The sequence below is a fragment of the Fopius arisanus genome, unplaced genomic scaffold (genome assembly GCF_000806365.1).
Source record: "Fopius arisanus strain USDA-PBARC FA_bdor unplaced genomic scaffold, ASM80636v1 scaffold00024, whole genome shotgun sequence".
In the NCBI taxonomy this organism is placed as follows: Eukaryota; Metazoa; Arthropoda; class Insecta; order Hymenoptera; family Braconidae; genus Fopius; species Fopius arisanus.
Window position 1 is genome coordinate 824,710 of NW_011887763.1, and position 19,559 is coordinate 844,268.

The window sequence follows — 19,559 nt, forward strand, 5'->3', positions numbered from 1 at the left end:
ATTGAGAATGAAGTAGAATAAAAGGTGGTGTGGGTAGTATTTTAAAATGGAATAGGATGGGTGAAATGGGGTGGGAGACGTTTAATAAAAGTACGAATATCGCCAATAACTCGGTCTCTCATTCTTGAATAATTTCCACTCTATCGGAAAATAATTATACTTTATCGCGGGTGCCTCTCGACGATTCTCAAATCGCTCAATTATACTTTTTATCCTTTATCCCCCACCCTCTTCTGTAGTCCCACTCTTATTACTCATTCTACCTTTCATTTTCTTCCGTACCCCATCATTGTCTCGATCCAATCTGGATATGGGCGCAAGTATCACTGATAAATGCCTTTTTTTCCGTTAATGTCTTTTCTCTCATCTCTTACCGTTCACTTATTACGATTTAGTTTAAGAAATCCTTTAAATATTCCCCAACAAATGATTGACTAAAAAAAAAAAATTTTCAAACTCTCGTACTAACAGAAATTCCATTCATAACTAAAAATTCTAAATTCAAAAATCTTGACTGACCCCAAGTTATTTATTTTCCGAGTACAACACCCAATAAATAAATAAACCATTATTTTTGTTGATAAAAGTAATGAAAATGATAGCAAACTTTAAAAGCACGTGGCGAACAACTACCCTCGAAAAGTTTATACCCCGAAAATGTAAAGAGGGACGAAGGGAGTGTAGGGGGTGTAGGGGGTGTAGGGGGTTGAGAGTATGGGGTAGAAACCGCAGTAGTCAACCCCCCAGGTATTTTCGCACTCAACTAAAAAGCCCTATATAGCCCAAGCCAAAATCATAACTATATAACTATAAATAGAAAATGGATTATAAGCGCATTTGGGTACAGTGGGTAAAACCCCGTTGAAACTACCCTCCACCTTCTGATATTATCGGTAATAGCGCAATTATGATAATGGCGGGCAATTCGTCTCTCGCGCCACGAGAAATTTTGCGAAAGCTGGTGGAAAACGACTATGGCCAACTGAGACTGCTAATGAAGGAAACAGTTAGTTCCAAACGGCCTACCAATAATTATCTCCCCTCCATCCACTCACTTTATTCTTCCTCTCGGTACCTCATCTCGTGTACAATTTACAATGCATTAAATTGTTCACACTTCCCTTGACATTCACTGTATACGTTCGACACACCGTAGTTCCTGGGGGCTAAATCCCTCGATTACGTGTCTAGGGTGCAATTACAATTGTCAATGAAAAAATCAAGTACCGAGTTTAGAAAAAATTGAGCGACAACTCGCGTCAGACATTATTCACTTCCATAATTATTTCTTAATTCGAGAAAAATTGTGGGGAGCACCTGCACTGAGAGAAAATTGATATTCTTAATAGAGGAACATTTTGTTTATGCAATTTTTCATTGTTATATAATTTCAGTCCTGAATTAATTCCCGCAATTTTATTTTCAATTCTATATATTAATATTACTGCTTTCCGAAGTGTTTTTATTTTTTATTTGTGAATTATTATGTGTAGGGATTTAATTGAGTTATGGAGATGGTGAATAATTATTTACTGAGAATATTATAATATACTTTTTCAGGGGTATTTATCGAATCCCTGTGAATTACCCCCGACACAGACATCCAGTAAGTGACATGAAAATAACATGTTACCCAGAGGCCAAACTTGTTGCAAACCATTTATAGAATAATCAGAATGTGGAATGGCCCACAGAACGATCGGGTTTATAGAACCCGTCTCCGAAGGCAGAGAGCAGAGGATGCAGTGAAAAGCAGAGTGAGACCATTATCAACACGAGTTGAAGAGAGAGGGACTGATAGGTATGCCAGTAGAGAGGTCCTACCATGGCAGTTTCAAACGTTGATGTGTTAATATTGGTAGAGCTAATTTGATGGTTTAATCAATTTCCGTGGGTTGACGGCAGTTTAATAGTGATGTCATCATTTTCACCAGCAATACAATGAGGTTCAATCTACGTCCAAAACTACCGTCAACCAATATACCCACAATTAAACAAAGTTTTCAATGAAATCATGGAGTTAATCGTCCTTCAATTCCGTCAGAACTCAAGATACGGGAAAAATCCTCAGGAGACAAATCACACATCATTTCTAAAATGCCGCATTTTCATTTTCTAGTTCAAGTTGATTGAAAAATTTTCTTTTTTTATCTCAAGTTTTAGTTACCGCATGAAAATGTGAAACATTCGATGATTATTCGAGAATCTAGAACTGAGAATTGCGCGGCCATCTTGAAAGCCCATGGTGCCACGTGGAGAGGTCCCGACAAAAGGGCGGGCGCATCTGTCACCCACCTCGCATCTTTGAACACGAATTAAAATAATTGAGCTTGCTGAAATTATTCGCAAATCGTTTCATTCTATTTTAATGCAGTGAACAATTTTTTTGAGCTATTTTTTGCAAATTTCTGTCGTTTTCATGAGTGCTTGTGATTTATTGCAATTGATTTGATTCGCCCTCGAGTTAATTACCTCACTGTTCAATTCAGCTACCAACTGGCAAAAATCTTCTCTCCATTTCACACAGATATTCCCGGGATTCACCCTGTCTGCGTGGATAGAGACAGCAGAGAAAACCAGAAGTGGGGGGTACGAAGAGGGCGCATATTAGGTTGAGGTACGCAGTTAGGCAATAACCGCTGTCAATAGAACCCTGCCCTACTACTCTTGGAGTGGTACCCACTCGAAAATGCTACTCGCTAAATTAGGTAGGTTATATGGGTTTCGTTTCATTTGCGAGCAAACTTTAATAAAACGGTAAAATTGCGTAAAAGAGCAAGGTTTTGCAGACGAGAGTAATCACTCGGATTTTTCCAATCTTTTTTTGAATCAACTGAGGTGGAGTTCACCCTGGCCGAATGCTAATTAAATCATCCCTCAATTTTGCCATATAATATTTAAAATCGCCAATGAATTTTGCAAATAGATTTTGCACATTTTCGGCATTAATAAATTCAGTCGAACTTTTTATTCAATTTTCTATTGAAAATTCTTAGAGTACATTTCTGACAGAATAAATTCCTCATTTGATCCAAATCAAATAAAAATTGTATTATTTATATTCAGAGCTGAATTTGATGATTAAAAATAGTTATCTTACTTGCCGAGAACTTTCTGATCAACTGCCGGCTTCTTACCTATGGAAAAGAAAAAACCGTTTGAACATTTTTTTTAATATAAATATACTTTTAATATACTATATATTTATGTATAATTTTTAGAGGGATATTTGCACTCACTATAACTTCACGGTGAATTCAAAACATTCGAACGAGTCAGGTTCACACGAAAATGTTCCAAATATGATCTTATGGAGAATCGCGCAGCAGTCGCCATCTGAAGATGTGGAGATGACGTCCTTACCATCCGAGACTAGGAGTTCGTAAATCACTGGCGCAATGTCGTTGACTATATATTCTCAATCTCTAAATATATATTCTTTCAAGGTGTCCCTCGTGAGTTTGTTGACATTTTCATGCGAGAGACGTCACTCCAATGTTTTAAATTAGTTTCTACGAGAATTGGTCGAGAAATTATACCCCAGAACGCTATTAAAGACAAAATTTAACTCGTGAAATGAGTCTCGGTGGTCTAGTAGCCTATGGCAGCAGTGACGAGAGTGAAGACGAGGTTAACACCGACGAAGAAAATCCCTCAGAATCTCCAAAACCAATAATAAACAATGGGGATCACCCAACAATAAATCAGCACAAGTTCCCAGAGGCGAATGGAATACAGGAAAATGAGTCTGGATCTTCGTTGTTCAATTCTCTACCAAAACCGAGGACTTTTCACTCTAATCTAGAAGAGAGTGATGACATCTCTGTGTCAAAAAACCCTCCAACTCCCTCAGAACTTCAACATAAGAAGGAAAAAGCACCTGTCAAATTTCTAGTTCCATCTTTATCTGACTTTAAAGATGTCGATGAGGAGATTGAGGAGAAGAAAACAAGGAAGCAGCCATCATGTAGTGGAAGTGGTCTGTTCAGTATGCTCCCAGCACCAGGGTCATCCCTCCCAAGTGCAAAAAAACTCGTCCCCCAGGTTCTGAAAAAGCCCCAGGTGCCTTCGACGTCTTTAACGCCTTCACAACTGCGTAAACCCCCGAAGAAATCCCCAGCACCTGTAAAATCGGCCTTAAACTCGATAAAATGCGACTCAGCCTCTGAGGACGAGGACGACGAGAAATCAGCGCCTCAGAAGAGTCTGGATTTCTTCTCCCTGTCGAAATCAGTGGAAACCCCAGTCTCTGAAGAAGCCCTGGCATCCCTGATGCTGCCGCCTCCCCCGGATAAGCCCCAGCAATCGAATTCCATCGAGAAAAGCCCAGAACGCCCTCAGAACCCTCGGGAAAGTCAATCCCTCAGGAGCACAGTGATGAATCTCCCTCGAGAGGAAATTCTCATGATGAATCAGGCAGAGGTAGGTCCAAAGCTTCCAGTACCTGAGCAGGAGTATCACATCGATGACCAGGGCAATGTCGCCTTCGATGAAAAAGCGATTGAATATCTCATTGGGAAGCGAGGGGTGAAGAGGAAGAACGAACTCATCCAGGGAACGAATATCATCGACATCAGTGGTGATGACATCAAGCCAGATGAGAGGGAGTGGCTGGTGAAGGCTCTGACGGAGGAACCTGTCCAGAGGACTGTGTCTATGTCCAGTGCTGGACCCAGCAGTGCCTCCAAGAAAAAACATCAAATCACATATCTGGCGCATCAAGCCAAGGCCATGGAGATCGAACTCCAGAATCAATGGGCTGCAAACAGAATGGCTCGGAAACAAACAAAATCCAAATATGGATTTTGAATGAAAAATATAAAATTAAAGAAATTGCATTTGTAAATTGTATTATTTGAGTGAAGAACATAATAAATATGGAATAATATTCTTGACTGAGAATGATTAGTCCTCATTTTATTCTGAAAAATGCAAATTCGTATCCTTATCCATTCTATCCTCTTATTCTCACAGAGAAAAATAATGCTAATTTAAGAACTTTTTTCTCGTTTATCCTGATATGAGTTATTCGCAGACTCTGGAATGTAGGAGAAAAATTTAGAAGTTTTTTCAGTCTCTGGAGAGTCGCAGAGTTCTGCGACTACTTCATCATCCTCTCGTCCAGCAAATTCTTGACCTCGAGGCGTCGCTTCTCCTTCTGCTCGACAGCTGCTTTTGCCTGGAGAATGTCAGCAGGAAGATCCCCATAGTAATTGATGACTTTATTTAACTCAGCAAGTTCTCCAGTGGCCCCCAGGTAACGACTGTACTTCTCCAGGATCCTGTCAGGATAATCGTCGGCTACATCGAGGCCAGCGAGTTCATTCTCCAGGTTTCCAACAGTTTCTCTATACTCGTTTAATTTGGTCAGCTTGTGAATGATCTCGGAGTACTCCCTCTCGTTCAATTCCCTCGCTGAATCTACAAAATCCGTTATGAAGTTCACCTTCTTCTGGGCATCCTTCACCTTCTCCTCGAGTCTAGCATAACGACTGCAGAGATCCTCGTACTTTCTCTTCAAGTTTCTATCAATTCTCGATTTCTGCAGCTCGTCGAGTCGCCTCCGGTTGCAAGATATTGTCAGGTGGGTTTCATCGACGGAGGAGAGCCCCTCAGTTTTCAGGATCCCGGAGACCTTCTCCAGGTGATCAGTTGTCTTTGGGGTGAGGGATCGTGACTCCAAGTCCAGGGTTTTCAGGAGAGGAGTCCACTCCTTTATCAAGGCGTTGTTTTCGGCGCACGTCTCGTGGATGCCCTTCAACAGGGGCTTAACATTGTAACTTGAATCCTCTGAGGGACGAGGTTGGGGTGGCTCACGTGGACGATATGTACTTCTTGTACTTGTTTGACTTCCGGTTATTGAACTCGCGTTCAAGGAGACAGCGGGGGAGAGCCAATTGATCTGAAGAAAACTCAGAGAATGATACCATTCGTTGGGGGAAAATATTGTTTTATATTCAATATCACATTTTATTCATTTCCATTCACTCGACTTGTTGCGAAAATCGCTGTCGAGATTTGAATCATGCAGTAAATTAATTCACACCCAAAAAATAAAATAACCCCTTGTTTTGGTTTCTCACCTTCCTCGTTGAGTCCATGCTCCTCGCCCAGCTGATTCCACTGATTTTCTGGAGCGTCCGGTGAAGTTTGAATCTCTGAATCAGTCCCACCAAAACAACCGCTTCCTGCCAACCCAGAAAATTCCCTCTCCCTAAAAAAAAATTCCACTCAAAGTTACCCCTCTCCCACTTTTCACTCAACAATTTTTCTCATTTTTCGGATTAATTTCTCCCTCAATCCTCACGAAGCACCGAATCAATAATTAATCCCGCATTTACGATAATAAGTCCTCAGTCTCTCCGCATTCGAATTTTCGCGCCTGGCGCCTAGTGACATTCGCACCGAAACGAAACCTGCGCAGAGGTGATTCGTGGCTAGTGCCGTTCGTTGTTGACAATTGAACAGAATTTTCTTGCAGTTATCTAAACAATTCCCTCCAAGATCGCTAATTGTCCCCCGATTGACAACAATCACGTGCTAATTAATTGCTGGGGATTATTTTCTGCTGGAAGGAAGAATCGATAGGTCGACGACAAACACGCGATTCAACTGATTTTAACCGCCATCTCCATGTCCTACGACTTCGGAGGCTTCGATAGGTGACTGCCAAGGGTGACTGGTGTCAAGCGTGTACTTATTCAAAGCAAAATTACGCCTAAACGAGCAAAAATGAGCGACGAGCAGACGACGATGGAACCGCCTCAAGTTCCCGAGGTGATTATCAAAATTTCAGTTAATTGTTAATTATTCCCACGACTCCAATCCCAAACCTCTTAACCTTCTCACGAAATTTCTGTCCCCCGCCTGTCAAATTGCTATCAATATTTCAGATATCACAAGTTTCACCTTTTCGCGTCTTTCTTAAGCACTCAAATACACTTCGTCAATTATTCCTACAGATTGTTTTTTACAATTGCCAAATTTCTGATTATCATTAGAATTTATCTAATCCACTCATGATTTATTGTTTTAATTATTTTATTGTCAGTTATCGTCTAATGCCATCGAGAAACTTGAAGAAGCGAAACTCAAGGCCAAATTTCCGAATGCAGGAGGTCGGCCAATTAGTGGACACTCTGCTTTTCTTCAGAAGAGATTGGCCAAGGGGGTAAATTGATTAATTAATTATATTTAAAAAATATATGTTCATGTAGACATAGAAAATGATGATTAATCGACTGCTCGTCAAAAATATATCTTGATAAATCACATGGCGATCACATTAATCATTTTTATCGAATTAATTTACTTAATGATCGATTACTTCAATTTTACATCTCAATCGAGTCGAGTTGATCTGCCCTTTTTCACAAAATATGAACAAATTCACAGAAATTTTCTCAAGTAATGATTAATGGATTTTTCTCGCAGCAAAAATTCTTCGATTCTGGTGATTACCAAATGGCAAAGCAGAAATCGACAGCTAAACCAAAGCCCCCAGGTCCATTGGGCGTCTGCTCGACTGGTGACGCTATTCCCACCCCAGAGACAGTTCCCCAGCGTAAAACATCGATAATTCAACAAAAATTCAATACATCGACTAGTTCGTAAAATCTCCACTCCTGATACTCAACTCATCTTCGTGATAGTAACTTCCACCAGTTGATTGATCAGTCAATTGCGTTTAGACCAGAGATGATCCATAAAGGCTCGTCACACATCCATCAAAACAATCTGATCATAAAAATTGCTACTGATTATCCATGAAGACGAGTCTAAAAAATTAATAATATTTATACGTCGCATGTTCATGTCTACGAGTGAGCGATTTTTTTTTATTATTATAATGTAATTGAATAATGAATTATGTTTCTCACTGATGGTAGGGAAATGCTGGACGTTAGGATTAATCCAGTGATTGAAAGTGTACTTGTAATATTTTTAAAATCCTCATAAAATTATTGAAATCTTCCCCCACCAGTCCCCACATTTTACATGAATCTAGAAACAATCATTGATTCGGCTGAATTATTTTCTCTGTTGATCAAATAAATTATTCAAATAAAACTAAAACCGGAGATTAATAAATCTGCATTTTGCCAATCGCTGTGATTTGCTTAGAATATTTATCTTGTTGAAAAAAAAATCAGTCAGATTGTTACTAAAATCTGTGTCACCTAGCCACTAACATAAGAATAGATAAATAGAAGTGGAAAACTGCAGCGTGAGATGTAAAAATGAATGAAATCAACTGAACAAAAATTGTTGCAATATACCCAGAATAATCCAACAACAAATATTTGAATTTTTCTCCCAACACTTACTCCTTCAAAATTCATATTTATTTTTATATGAGAAATTAGCTGTAGTTAGTCCTTGAGAATGGCTTGTGTTAATAAACAAATGATAAATTCATACTTTGTTGCATCACTTTTATTATAAATACATTATATACAACTTTTCACCACTCGATTATGGCAAATACAAAAGTGCCTGTCATCTCCGCAAAATGAAAAAATAAACCAAAAACTTAAATCATGTTTATTGTCACCCTATCAATGTAATTATCCCAATTTTCCTAATGAAAAATCATAATTAACTACAAGTATATTCCATATGCACCTCAATGTATTCATTGTATCTACTGTGGACTTCACTCGGATGTTATGCATTATTTTTCAAAATAATCAATGATAAATACACATATCACATTTCTTCAATTATGTTTATCAATCCAAGAGCAGCAAAAAATCTCCATCTGTTTCACTTCAATTCACTGGAATAAGTACCTTTATCATGACCAACTATAATGAATTAATTACGATTAATTCATTAATCAATTCTCAAGTGAAGTTCCGGTTTACGAAAAAAAATAACTATTATTTTTCCGTCTTCCAGCTGTCAAAAGGCACTTTCTTAGTATTACTTAAGTATTCATTCGCCCAACTAATCTTTTAATCTTACAAAAAAAAACAGCTAATATTTTTTTTTACAATAAAAAGAAAGGACCATTCCCTCATGTTTTTGCCATACATTTCGATGGTCAGAGAACTCCCAGTCTCTGTATTTACACATTTCCCCAGCAATTTACACAGCGCGAAAGGATTTCCGAGATTATAAATAATAATTTGGCTTACCCCACCATTCATTAGTGATAATTAATGACGAATGGAATGGTAATTCACAATAATTGTTTAGAAATCATCTAACAACTCCACAATATACAGAGAAGCAAAATCTTCTCGATTACCTCAAAGAACTTTCCACTAGTGAGTAATTAATTAATCATCTCTGGCTGTTCGTCTGGCGAAATATCCCCCCCAATTCCAATATCTTCCACGAAACAAACTAATTATGCAAAATAAATACTTCACCATTGAAAAATTCTTTCCGAAGTTTGCAATGTCCCGTTCAATCGAATTTCCATAAATCATTTTGGAAAATTATTCCTGAAATTTGCAATACGCCTCGCAATTAAATATCCATAAATTTCAAAAACAATTTCCCCATAACTTCAATTAATTAATTAACTTCCATACAATTTTATTATATGAAAATGACCATTATCAAAAAAAAATCTTTTCTTCAAAAAAGAGAATGGCCTTCCAATTACTTATACATCTCATCAATGAGCTCTTGATATTGCTTCAGAACAATATTCCTCTTAAGCTTGAGCGTGGGTCCAAGCTCACCAGTGGGAATAGAAAAATCATGAGGAAGAATCCTGAATTTCTGTACCTTCTGTGCATTGCTGGTGGCCTGAAGATTCATCCTGTCCATGGCCTTCTCAATCTCGTTATAAATAGCAGGATCCTGTGTGCGAATTATTTCCGAGACAGTGGTAGCTTTGCTCCCGACAGATTTCGCCCACGATTTTGTCGATGGAAAAAGAGTATCGAGTGGTCCCCCAGTGTCTGGATCCATATTAGTCTTGAGAGTCACAAGAATCGTAAGAAATTTCTTCATATCGCCAACGAGCATAGCATTGCTGAGCGCAGGTAATTCCTTAAGAAGTGCCTCTTCAATCGGAACCGGAGGAATATTTTCACCACCAGCAGTGATTATCAGTTCCTTGATCCTCCCAGTGACATAAAGGTACCCCTGACCATCGATTCTTCCCAAATCTCCACTGTGGAGCCAATTATCATCATCCTTCGCCTCTCTCGTCTTCTCTGGCTCCCCCAGGTACCCCATAAAAACGTGACGTCCCCTCATGCAGATTTCTCCCTCACCTGTATTATCAGGATTATCCAATTTCGTTTTAAATGTCTTCAGCGTCTTTCCAACACTTCCCAATTTGTACTGATCAGTGACACAGAGTGAGTGAGCACCAGCACACTCTGACATGCCATATGCATCCATCACCGGAATATCGAGGCTCATGAAATACTTTTTTATCTCAATACTGAGTGGTGCAGCTGCTGTCACCGTCATTCTACACCTGTCCAGACCCAGGGTGGCCTTGACTTTGTTGAATACCAACCACTTGGCAATCAAATAGCCCCAGCTCTTATAATCCACTCCGTTCATCTTATTCATATTGTAGTAGAGGCCCTGATTTTTCGCCCACGTCGCTATCCACGTCTTAATTGGCCCATTATTACGCGCAACAATCATCATTTTCTCGTAGATCTTCTCCCAGACTCTTGGAACACCCAGGAAGGCCGTTGGTCGGGCATACGCCAGAGTCTCCACCAGACTGCCTTTCAAAGCATTTTTATCAGCGAAATAAACTGTCGCTCCCATCCACATACTCGTAAATATCTCGATTACCTGTGCAGCCACATGGGACAGAGGCAAATAGCTAACGACATTTTCAATTCCATCGTAGGGTGGCAAAGCTTGTTTGATAGTCATACCGTCGTAAATAAGATTATCATGGCTTAGCATCACCGCTTTAGGACGACCGACAGTCCCCGATGTATAAACAAGAGTGCAACACTCATTAATTCCAATAGACCTCAGGACTCCCTCGAGTCTGTCATCAGACTCGGATTTACCGATCTCAAGGAGCTCATCCCAACTCAGTACATTCTTCTCCTTGGGTACTCCCTCAAATTGAACAATAGCTTTCAAGTGCGGCAAGTTGTGCTTGATGCTCAGTATTTTCTCTAGCTGTTTGTGATCCTCAACGAGAATAATATTAGCACGACTGTGGCTGGCGCAGTACTGGCAAGCATCTGGAGAATTGGTGGTGTAAATTCCAGCAGCCAAACCACCAGCGTAAATAGCAGCCAAATCACCGATAAACCACTGGGGGCAATTGAATCCCACAATTGCAACGCTGTGGTATCTCTCCAATCCTAATTTCAAAAACGCCTTGGCCACGGTTCTCACGTCTCTCTCGTAATCCCTGTATGTCCACGTCTCACGTGATCCGTTTACTCCAACTCGGGCGATTAGTGCTGGACGATCTGGGTAGTGCTTAGCTACTCTCATCAGAAGTCCTGGGACTGATAATGGAACCACTGGACCATCCTCGGGATTTGCTTTTATTCTCACTCGTCCGTTCGCCTCGTGGGTCGTGTCAACGTCTGCTCGGAGGATCTGATTAGGTCCTGAAATATTTTAATAAAACAAATGAAATATCATTCCATCAATTTGCATTCATTATTTCAGATTGATGACGATTATTTGGCTTATTTCAATTAATTGTATGTTATTTAACTTTTGGAAATAATTCAGGAATTTACCTTCTCTTCCTGTAGGACTTGCTGGACAGTATCCATCGATTCCTCCTTCGGGTGGCACCTGAAAGCAGAAATTTTACTTATTTTAGAGAACAACTTCATTAAAGTCGTTGAACCTTTGTCAAAATTACTCATTCCGGTTCTTTTTTAGTAAGTGGTTGTAAAATTATTATTGTTGTAACAATGTCCAGTTGTAGTAATGAATTATAAATTTTTAGTTTCACCTTTTCGTCTGGAGCGAACCCGTTGAGGAGTCCGTTCGACAGGGGCTGCACCGCTGACATGTTATCTGCAAAAAAAGTAAATGAAAATGGTCTTATCACTCTTTATGATGATTATCTCACGTACAATCATTCATAATAAAAATATCTCGAGGATGGTAATTATAATTACTGAATAGATTAAAGCAGTCGCAACGCCATCATGAGAAAAAATTGCATGAATTAATGACGACGCAAGGGAATAATAATCCTTTTCTTTACTTTCGCAAAGATTCATGAATTTTTTTCAAAAATTGAAACGATAATTTTTTTTACTGTTTATCATCACGAGGACGCACGAAATCAATCGATAATATTCAGAGGTCATTAATGAGGGCATTAATGATGATTAAATTTTGCAACATCTTCAACATTTTCAAAATATCTCTGCATGGAAAACAAGTAATTCAATAATTCTGAAGTCCAGGAAATCGATCTTAAATCATTTAAAACCAGTTCTGGGTATTAAAATCATTATTCACCGATTATTACTATTAATTAATAACAATATTTCATGGATTTTAATGTTTTTAATTAGAGAAATAGACATTTTTCAATAAATGAAATTAAAAAAATCGTCATTTGAGTGCAGATGACGAGAATGACTCAATTTTCATTAACAATAAATAATGCCGTAATGTTTAAAAAAAAATGTGTTATTTTGAAGCTGCACCTGGCCGAATCCGTCCTGAGGACCGATCAAAACGCATTTCTCACAAATATCGAAATTCACGAAAACGGGAGTCCCGATCATTGATCCCCCGTTTTTCAACAATTGGAAAAAGACACTAATAATTGAAGCGTAAATATTCCGTAGCATTCCAACGGCTTCCACCGGAACATCGCACACCCACGATTGAATTTCCTCACCGGTAAAATGAAATAATAATTTTGAAATAAACCCTGGGACAGAGTCACCCCCACAGAAATCATCCCCAATACCTTTGTACAACAGGATCACCATTGCAACTGATAATTCTTGCAATTGACAACTGTTAAACGTGCGACAGGAGAGCTCTGATGGCTTTGGAATAATATGCAGTCGACAGAGGGTTGTCCCTACAGAAATCAATAGAGCTCGAGGGAAATATCACCCCACTTTCTGGCGGCAAATTCAAGCACCACCTCCGGGGGGTGCCAAACCCATGAGTACCTGAGTTAGTCAACTCACGCGCATCACCAGATTTCACGATATAACGAATGTCTGAAGCGCCAAATGTCGTACCTTTGACTGTCTCGCGAATATTGAATTATTCACGAGACTAAGGCAAGGCCCATCATTCAAGCCAATTCAAGTGAAAACCTCAATTGAAAAGAAATTTATCAAAAATTTACCTTTTCACGTGAATAATTGACTCGATTGACTAATTGACAGAAGCCAATTGAATCATTCAAATCAATCATTGAAGTGGAAAAAATTCTCTTGGTGGAAAATTTTTCATAGATTTGTTTGTTGTTAAAATAAATTCAATGATTTGTCAGTTAAAAATAAATTACACGTCCGAAGAATCATTTACCGAATTATTATAAAGCAGTAATCAATTTCGTTCGTCTTGTTTTAATTGGAAACAATTATTGAATGTTTCGAACTCGATGAAATCTCGAAATCGTTATCATAGGATTGATTTAATTTGAATGCGTATTAATTCAGACATTCATGTTTTCAAAACAATTTAATCAACAAATTCGATAAATTCAATATTAGTAAATGATGAAAAAATCTGCAATAAATTAACCCACGGCGTGATTTTCATGTTTTATTTATGATTTATTTCATCCGAACGCTTCTTTAACTTCATTATGCAACTCGTCTCCAACAACCGACAACTGATTGTGTATAATTAAAAAAAAATGTTGGACTCGGCGTTTTCAATGGTAGAGTGAATCGAAGGAGAAACAATTCGAGAGAAAAAATAATAATGAAGAATCTAATGACAGGTATTTTCTGGACTCATTGATAGTCTCATTTTTTTCATATTTGCAACTATTAATCAAGGAAACGCATAACACAAGTTGTCAGATAAATCTCCATGATTCATAGAGATAAATCGTGGGTTGGGATTGGAGGAAAAAAGGGGAATTTTTATTAGGGGAAATTGAGGAGCGAGGGGAGGATTTTTGCTCATATCTATTCATTCTTTCGGGTTTTCATGTTATCATTGACTTTATTATTTGGTGAAGTGGGTGGATTTCCAAGTGATGCAATAAGTTTGACTTTGGGATCCTTGGAAGTTGGTAAACAAAATGGTAATTGATCTTCAATAAAAAATGAGGATGCGTATGATCATCAGGTACGAGATCTCAAGGCAGTGAAAAAAAATCTGGGGCAGAAGAAAAGCGGAAAATTTGTACTTCGATGAATAAACACTTCGCGAGAAGCTCGATGAATTTCAATGGAAATGGAAGTATTCTGACCTCTTGAATAATTGAATATTCAATCGACATTCCGGAAAGCAGAAGTTTTTTTAATGATTAAGATAACAATTTCGCGGTGTTGTCAAAATATTGATGCTAAAACATTATCTCATTGGTCTATCCATTCGTACGCTAATTTTTTTACAATTCTCTTGGCAAAAATTGGAAGATGATTTGTTTTTTTTTGGATTTGAACATGAATTTTTCTAGAATTTGGTAGAAATTCTTAAACTATTGGAATACATGTTTATCCTATTGAATTACATTAAACGAAAAAATCAATTCAGTTAACAATTCCACGACTTATCACCGCATTTGAAAATCGAACGGAAAATCAATGCACCTGTTGCCCTAGAGGTCTCCAAAATATCTACCTTTCACAAACAGTCGTATAATTCAAATAATCGACGGCAATGGCATCACAAAATGAATGAGAAGTGTTGTCGAACCTAGGATTGTACTTTAACCATAGAATTCCTAACACTCGTGCCAGGAGATTATCCACAAACCAGTGTATTTCCAATCAAAAATACTTTAGCTCACCTGTAGAAATAAAACTGCGAGCCTCCGTCGTCTTAAAATTCCCCAAAAGTCCTCCACAGTGTAATAATTAAGAATAAATATTAAATAAATTTTTCCATCGATAAATGTTGAGGAGCTCAAGAGTGACTTTCATAATGTTAACCCTCCACCTGTTGTTTCCATACAAGTAACTTCCGTCGCAAATTTAATTCAATTTTCAATACTACTTATGATTTTTGAATGGCAAAAATGAAAAATAGTTAACAAAATCCGTCAGTTATCAAAACCCTCAACAATGAAAATAATAAAACCATCCCAGCATTACAATAACAATTGGAAAAACCGCGGATTCACAGTTCTATATCACCACAAATTAATCGATACCTGTACACTCCACATTTAAAACTCAATAACTAACTTCAAGACCTCTAATTTCCATCGTATGTCAATTGAAGTCTACATATCCATTACACAAGGTCAACACACTAAAGAAATAGAACATAAATAATTGGTTAAAACGTCTTCCCATGGGAATCGATAAGAATTGCTAAATACTCACAATAATTACTCCCAATTATTGACACGGCAAGATTACTAACGACTGGTTTTTAGTCAGTTGTCATTTTTTTTATTTTGTGCATTTTCTTCTTCGGTTATTTTGAGTCATTAATTACTTTTATTTGGTATGTGTCGAAAAATCTCTACGAACTCACGATTTCCGGTTTTCTATACTTTTTTTTTTCTCCTAGTAGTAGATGGTACCGTGTGGCCTGACTAAACACGTGGTTCACATATTCCACGTTCAACAGTGTAACGTAATTTTATGGAGTGATACCGCATCCTCAATTGAGACGAAAAATTCAATGGGAACTTAGAACGCTACAATAGCGTAGTGGTAAGGGAGAGAATTGACAATTTGTCAGCTCGGGTTCGATTCCCAGTTGAATATTAACACATTTTTCTCTCATTCACAATATCCCCATACTAAAATGAACTCTAATAATTTCTCGAAATTCAGAAAAAAAGCGGCTCGATGGGTCATTCGAAGAATTATCGGGTAAAGAATAGACAATTAATGGGAGAAAAATTCAGGTCGATGGGTGAATAGGTCAATTTAAAGGGTGAAAATGACAATTAATGGGTATAAAACGTGTATGAAATGGTGAAGTTAATGAAAATCGGTGGGACTCACTCACCAAATAATTCTGGAATATCTGTCCTCGTAAGTTTTCACTTGGCGGTAGTAAAAATACTTGTCCAACTAGCGGTATTTACGGGACAATACCAAGGAACGGACTGCACTGAACTCGTGCTCTTGAACCAGTGAAACATCACCCCACTTGTATTCCACACACCACCGTTGTTTAATGCCACGATGGCACACGTTATTTATGCTTAAACAGCAAAAAATTCGATGTTTGCAGCATTCGAGAGGGAGATTGGGGCGTTTGTATCCCTTCTACAATTGGTGTATCTCTTAGGATTTTACCTGGACTCCCACCACTGGACCCAGGATGAGTCCCACTCTTTTATCATAGATGAACTGGGTAATTTAAACGCCTTCCAAGTCATCCTCACCGGCACTCATAAGCTCGTTTACATTGTTATCACTTTTTGAAAAATAATCATTTGCGTACAGCGTACATGTTGTACATTTGTTTAGCGGAAAATTATGTGCCGATTTAATGAATTTTTATTTGCTGTTTTTCAATACTGGGACAAATCTACAATTATACCAGATTTTTTTTTTTGGAACCTTGATTTTATCCACGCAATCGGGTTTTTTATCTTTTACAACACCTCCTCTTGATGCGGCATTTTTTAATTGGATAATTTGAGGGTTTCTTTGATCTGTGTTGATTGGAAAATGTTATAATTACATTCAGGATTATTTACCGATTTAATAAATTATTGTAAATTTTAGAAAGAGATTTTTTTAAGTATCTATTGGGGTAAAAAATTACTGGTAGTTTCATTTTGACAATTATGCTCGGTTTTTCAGGAGAAAAGAGAAGTGTTTTTGAAATGTTCGGAAATTTTTTGAATTGCAGGAGAATTTTAGTCCCAGTCTGATAAGAAAATTATTCAAAGAAAAGTGTCATTTTCCAAGGAAATAGCGACTCTGAAAATTGAACAAACATTGATAAAATAATAGTGTTGCATAAAAATACGGAAAATTCAAAAAAACTTTTTCCCACATGCGCACCTCGATGCACTCGCTACAAAGTCGTGAAAAGTTGAAAGTAATTGCTAGGCCTTCCCTAACGTAATTCCTCAGTATTACACATTTTTTTGTTAAAAAAAATTACAAATCATGCCAGGTACGCCAATTAACCCCGAGGAGGCTCATCAAATCGATAAATTACACATCTCTAGGCCAGATGACAAGGACAACACCGAATACAAAACAAATGTGCGCGAACTAACTCAGACAGACAAGTTGAACAAAAAATTACTGGAATCAGTCCTTCAACGAATGAGTAAAACTGGTAATTTTGATACATTCGCCGATTGTCACGAGACTGATAAAGACGACGATAAGATTGACTTCAAATAATCATTCGAAATGATCTGAAACTCTAGGAGAGTGAAAAGAATCAAGTGTGAGGTTAGGTATTCTGTAATTCATCGCAACAAAAAAATCAGAAATTCTGTTATAGATTAAATAAACAATAGAACATTCCTTGCGAAAAATTGAACATCAGAATCGTTGAATTATCAACAATACTATTATAATTATTCATTTATAATCTACAATTGTCTTCGCACGTTCTCCGAAAAGAGAAATGGCGGGAAATGCTAGCCTGAAGGAAAATCTCCACGAATAATTATTCCCAGAAAAGAAAAATTAATTAGACACCCGTTATTATTCTAACAACAAATCTCCAATTACTGAATAATTAATAATAATACTACAAAAATCAGAGGACGCAAACGACAGACGATCAAAAACGGTGGAAAAATCGAAATCGGATAAATTTTTTTGAAGAAAAACTCACGAAGATTCTCTCCTACATATAAAAAATAAATCTACGAATAAAATAATATAACAAATAAAAAAATCCTACTTAAAATTAGAAAAACGATTTCAATCCATAAAGATTTTTTTAATCCTGTAAATAAATTCTCTAAATCATAAAAATCGGACTAAAAACCCCCCAAATCATCGAAATCCTCCAGAATGTCTGACCTATCCGACGGAGAGACTTCCAGGATGTCTCTTTCGGATCCAGACGTCCCAGGAAATCCTGAGGAAGCTGTCGGAGAAGCCCCAGATGAGGCGAGAGAAAACTCAGGCGAGGATGAAGAAAAGCGCAGAATTGACCCCTCGGCCTCGAAGAAGAAGATAATCCGTCGAGAGATTCCAAAGTTGAATCCAGCCCGGCTGACGGGCCCCAAAGGTGTGGCAACGATCGAAAAGTACTTCGAGGGTTTTAAATTCAAGGGAAAGGGCCACGAGAAGATCGACCTGGACCGAGTGATGAAACGACTGGAGCACTGGGCGCACCGTCTCTTCCCAAAATATCAATTCGATGATTTTCTGGAGAGGGTAGAGGCCTTAGGGCCCAAGAGGGAGATCCAGACGCACTTGAAAAAGTACCGGATGGATATGCTGATAGGTGAGGATCACGTGACGGTGGATCACGAGGAGGAGGAAGGGGAGAGAGAGAAGTCTCCGGAGCCTGAGGATGAGTTTGATAAATTAATTGCTGAACAAATTGAGAAGACGAGGCAAAGCAGTCAGGGGATGACTCCTGGGGGGATTAGAGTTCCTCAGGCCCCTCGGCAACAGGATGACGAGGTCAAAAGGAGGATGGAGGAGAACAGGAAGATTGCTCTGGAGAGACGACAGGCTAGGATGAGGGAGAGGGAGGGGAATTCTTTGGGAACTGGAGAGAATGCAGTGCATGGAGATCTTGGAGGGTCTCAGAAGACTGGGGAAGAAGGAGAGGTTCAGGGGAGACAGGAGGTTCTGGAGGATCCTGGAGCTCAGGTGGTGATGGAAACCCATGGAGAGATCGATGAGGAGGAGGAGATAAAGAAGAGGATTGAGAGAAACAGGCAGGCGGCTTTAGAGAGGAGACAGGCAAGGATGAAAGAGACCTCATCCTCATCCTCCCAGAGACAGGAGGTATTCAAGGACTACGGGGGAAACCGATCCTCCGGGGTCTCTGGAGGTTCAGGGGATTCAGGGCCTCTTCCAGGAGAAGATAAGGCAGGGGACTGGCAACAGATTAATGTTCTGAGTGGAGAGCACGTCGAAAATGATAATCATGGGACTGGGGTGGAGGTTGAGGGCGATGTCGATGGAATGGACATAGGGGAGGAGCTTGACACCTTCAGGGGAGAAAAATTGGATATCGAGGAGAGCAATGAGAGTAAAATGGACGTAGAGGAGAAGCCTGAGCCCTCCACAGAGGAGAGGAACCTCGAGTTCTCTGGTGTGTCCAACGTTTCACATTCTGGAGTCAAGACGAATGCCTCGCGGAAGCTTTTAACCGATGAGGAGCTCGACCAGGAAATCGGAGCTGCTGTCGACAAGTTCATCAAGGGGAATCGTACCTCCCTTCAATAATTTCTATTAATTCAATTCTTTGTGATTAATTCTTCTCGAAGAAACTTTTTATAAATAAACATTTTTACGACAGGAAATTTCTGGTTGTTGATT

General features: G+C 38.6%; 5 protein-coding genes across 7 annotated transcripts; 3 read left to right on the forward strand and 2 right to left on the reverse strand.

Annotated features, from left to right (window-relative positions):
- Positions 1-3,421: 3,421 nt before the first annotated feature.
- LOC105264639 (proline-rich protein PRCC) lies at positions 3,422-4,902 on the forward strand. The gene has a single exon (XM_011301639.1). The coding sequence runs from the start codon at positions 3,577-3,579 to the stop codon at positions 4,807-4,809; it is 1,233 nt and encodes a 410-aa protein (XP_011299941.1). The 5' UTR covers positions 3,422-3,576; the 3' UTR covers positions 4,810-4,902.
- On the reverse strand, positions 4,887-6,187 carry LOC105264638 (uncharacterized). The gene is made up of 2 exons (XM_011301638.1): positions 6,084-6,187; positions 4,887-5,902 (listed from the first exon to the last, which is right to left on the reverse strand). Exons 1-2 carry the CDS (start codon positions 6,099-6,101, stop codon positions 5,102-5,104), a joined length of 819 nt encoding a protein of 272 aa, XP_011299940.1. The 5' UTR covers positions 6,102-6,187; the 3' UTR covers positions 4,887-5,101.
- Positions 6,188-6,431: 244 nt separating this feature from the next.
- endos (alpha-endosulfine) lies at positions 6,432-8,418 on the forward strand. Its single transcript, XM_011301640.1, has 3 exons — positions 6,432-6,777; positions 7,052-7,171; positions 7,435-8,418. Exons 1-3 carry the CDS (start codon positions 6,733-6,735, stop codon positions 7,612-7,614), a joined length of 345 nt encoding a protein of 114 aa, XP_011299942.1. The 5' UTR covers positions 6,432-6,732; the 3' UTR covers positions 7,615-8,418.
- A 2-nt stretch (positions 8,419-8,420) lies between these two features.
- Positions 8,421-16,317, reverse strand: bgm (bubblegum). 3 transcript variants are annotated; one of them, XM_011301642.1, is made up of 4 exons: positions 16,087-16,317; positions 11,918-11,982; positions 11,697-11,754; positions 8,421-11,561 (listed from the first exon to the last, which is right to left on the reverse strand). In XM_011301642.1, the coding sequence occupies exons 2-4, from the start codon at positions 11,975-11,977 to the stop codon at positions 9,613-9,615; spliced, it is 2,067 nt and encodes a 688-aa protein (XP_011299944.1). In that variant the 5' UTR covers positions 11,978-11,982; positions 16,087-16,317; the 3' UTR covers positions 8,421-9,612. The 3 variants fall into 3 exon arrangements, with proteins under 3 accessions (XP_011299944.1, XP_011299945.1, XP_011299943.1); XM_011301643.1 differs by lacking the exon at positions 16,087-16,317 and adding an exon at positions 15,450-15,755; XM_011301641.1 differs by lacking the exon at positions 16,087-16,317 and adding an exon at positions 12,896-12,984.
- Positions 16,318-17,446: 1,129 nt separating this feature from the next.
- LOC105264643 (TIMELESS-interacting protein) lies at positions 17,447-19,543 on the forward strand. Its single transcript, XM_011301645.1, has one exon. The coding sequence runs from the start codon at positions 18,072-18,074 to the stop codon at positions 19,464-19,466; it is 1,395 nt and encodes a 464-aa protein (XP_011299947.1). The 5' UTR covers positions 17,447-18,071; the 3' UTR covers positions 19,467-19,543.
- The last annotated feature ends 16 nt before the right edge of the window (positions 19,544-19,559 follow it).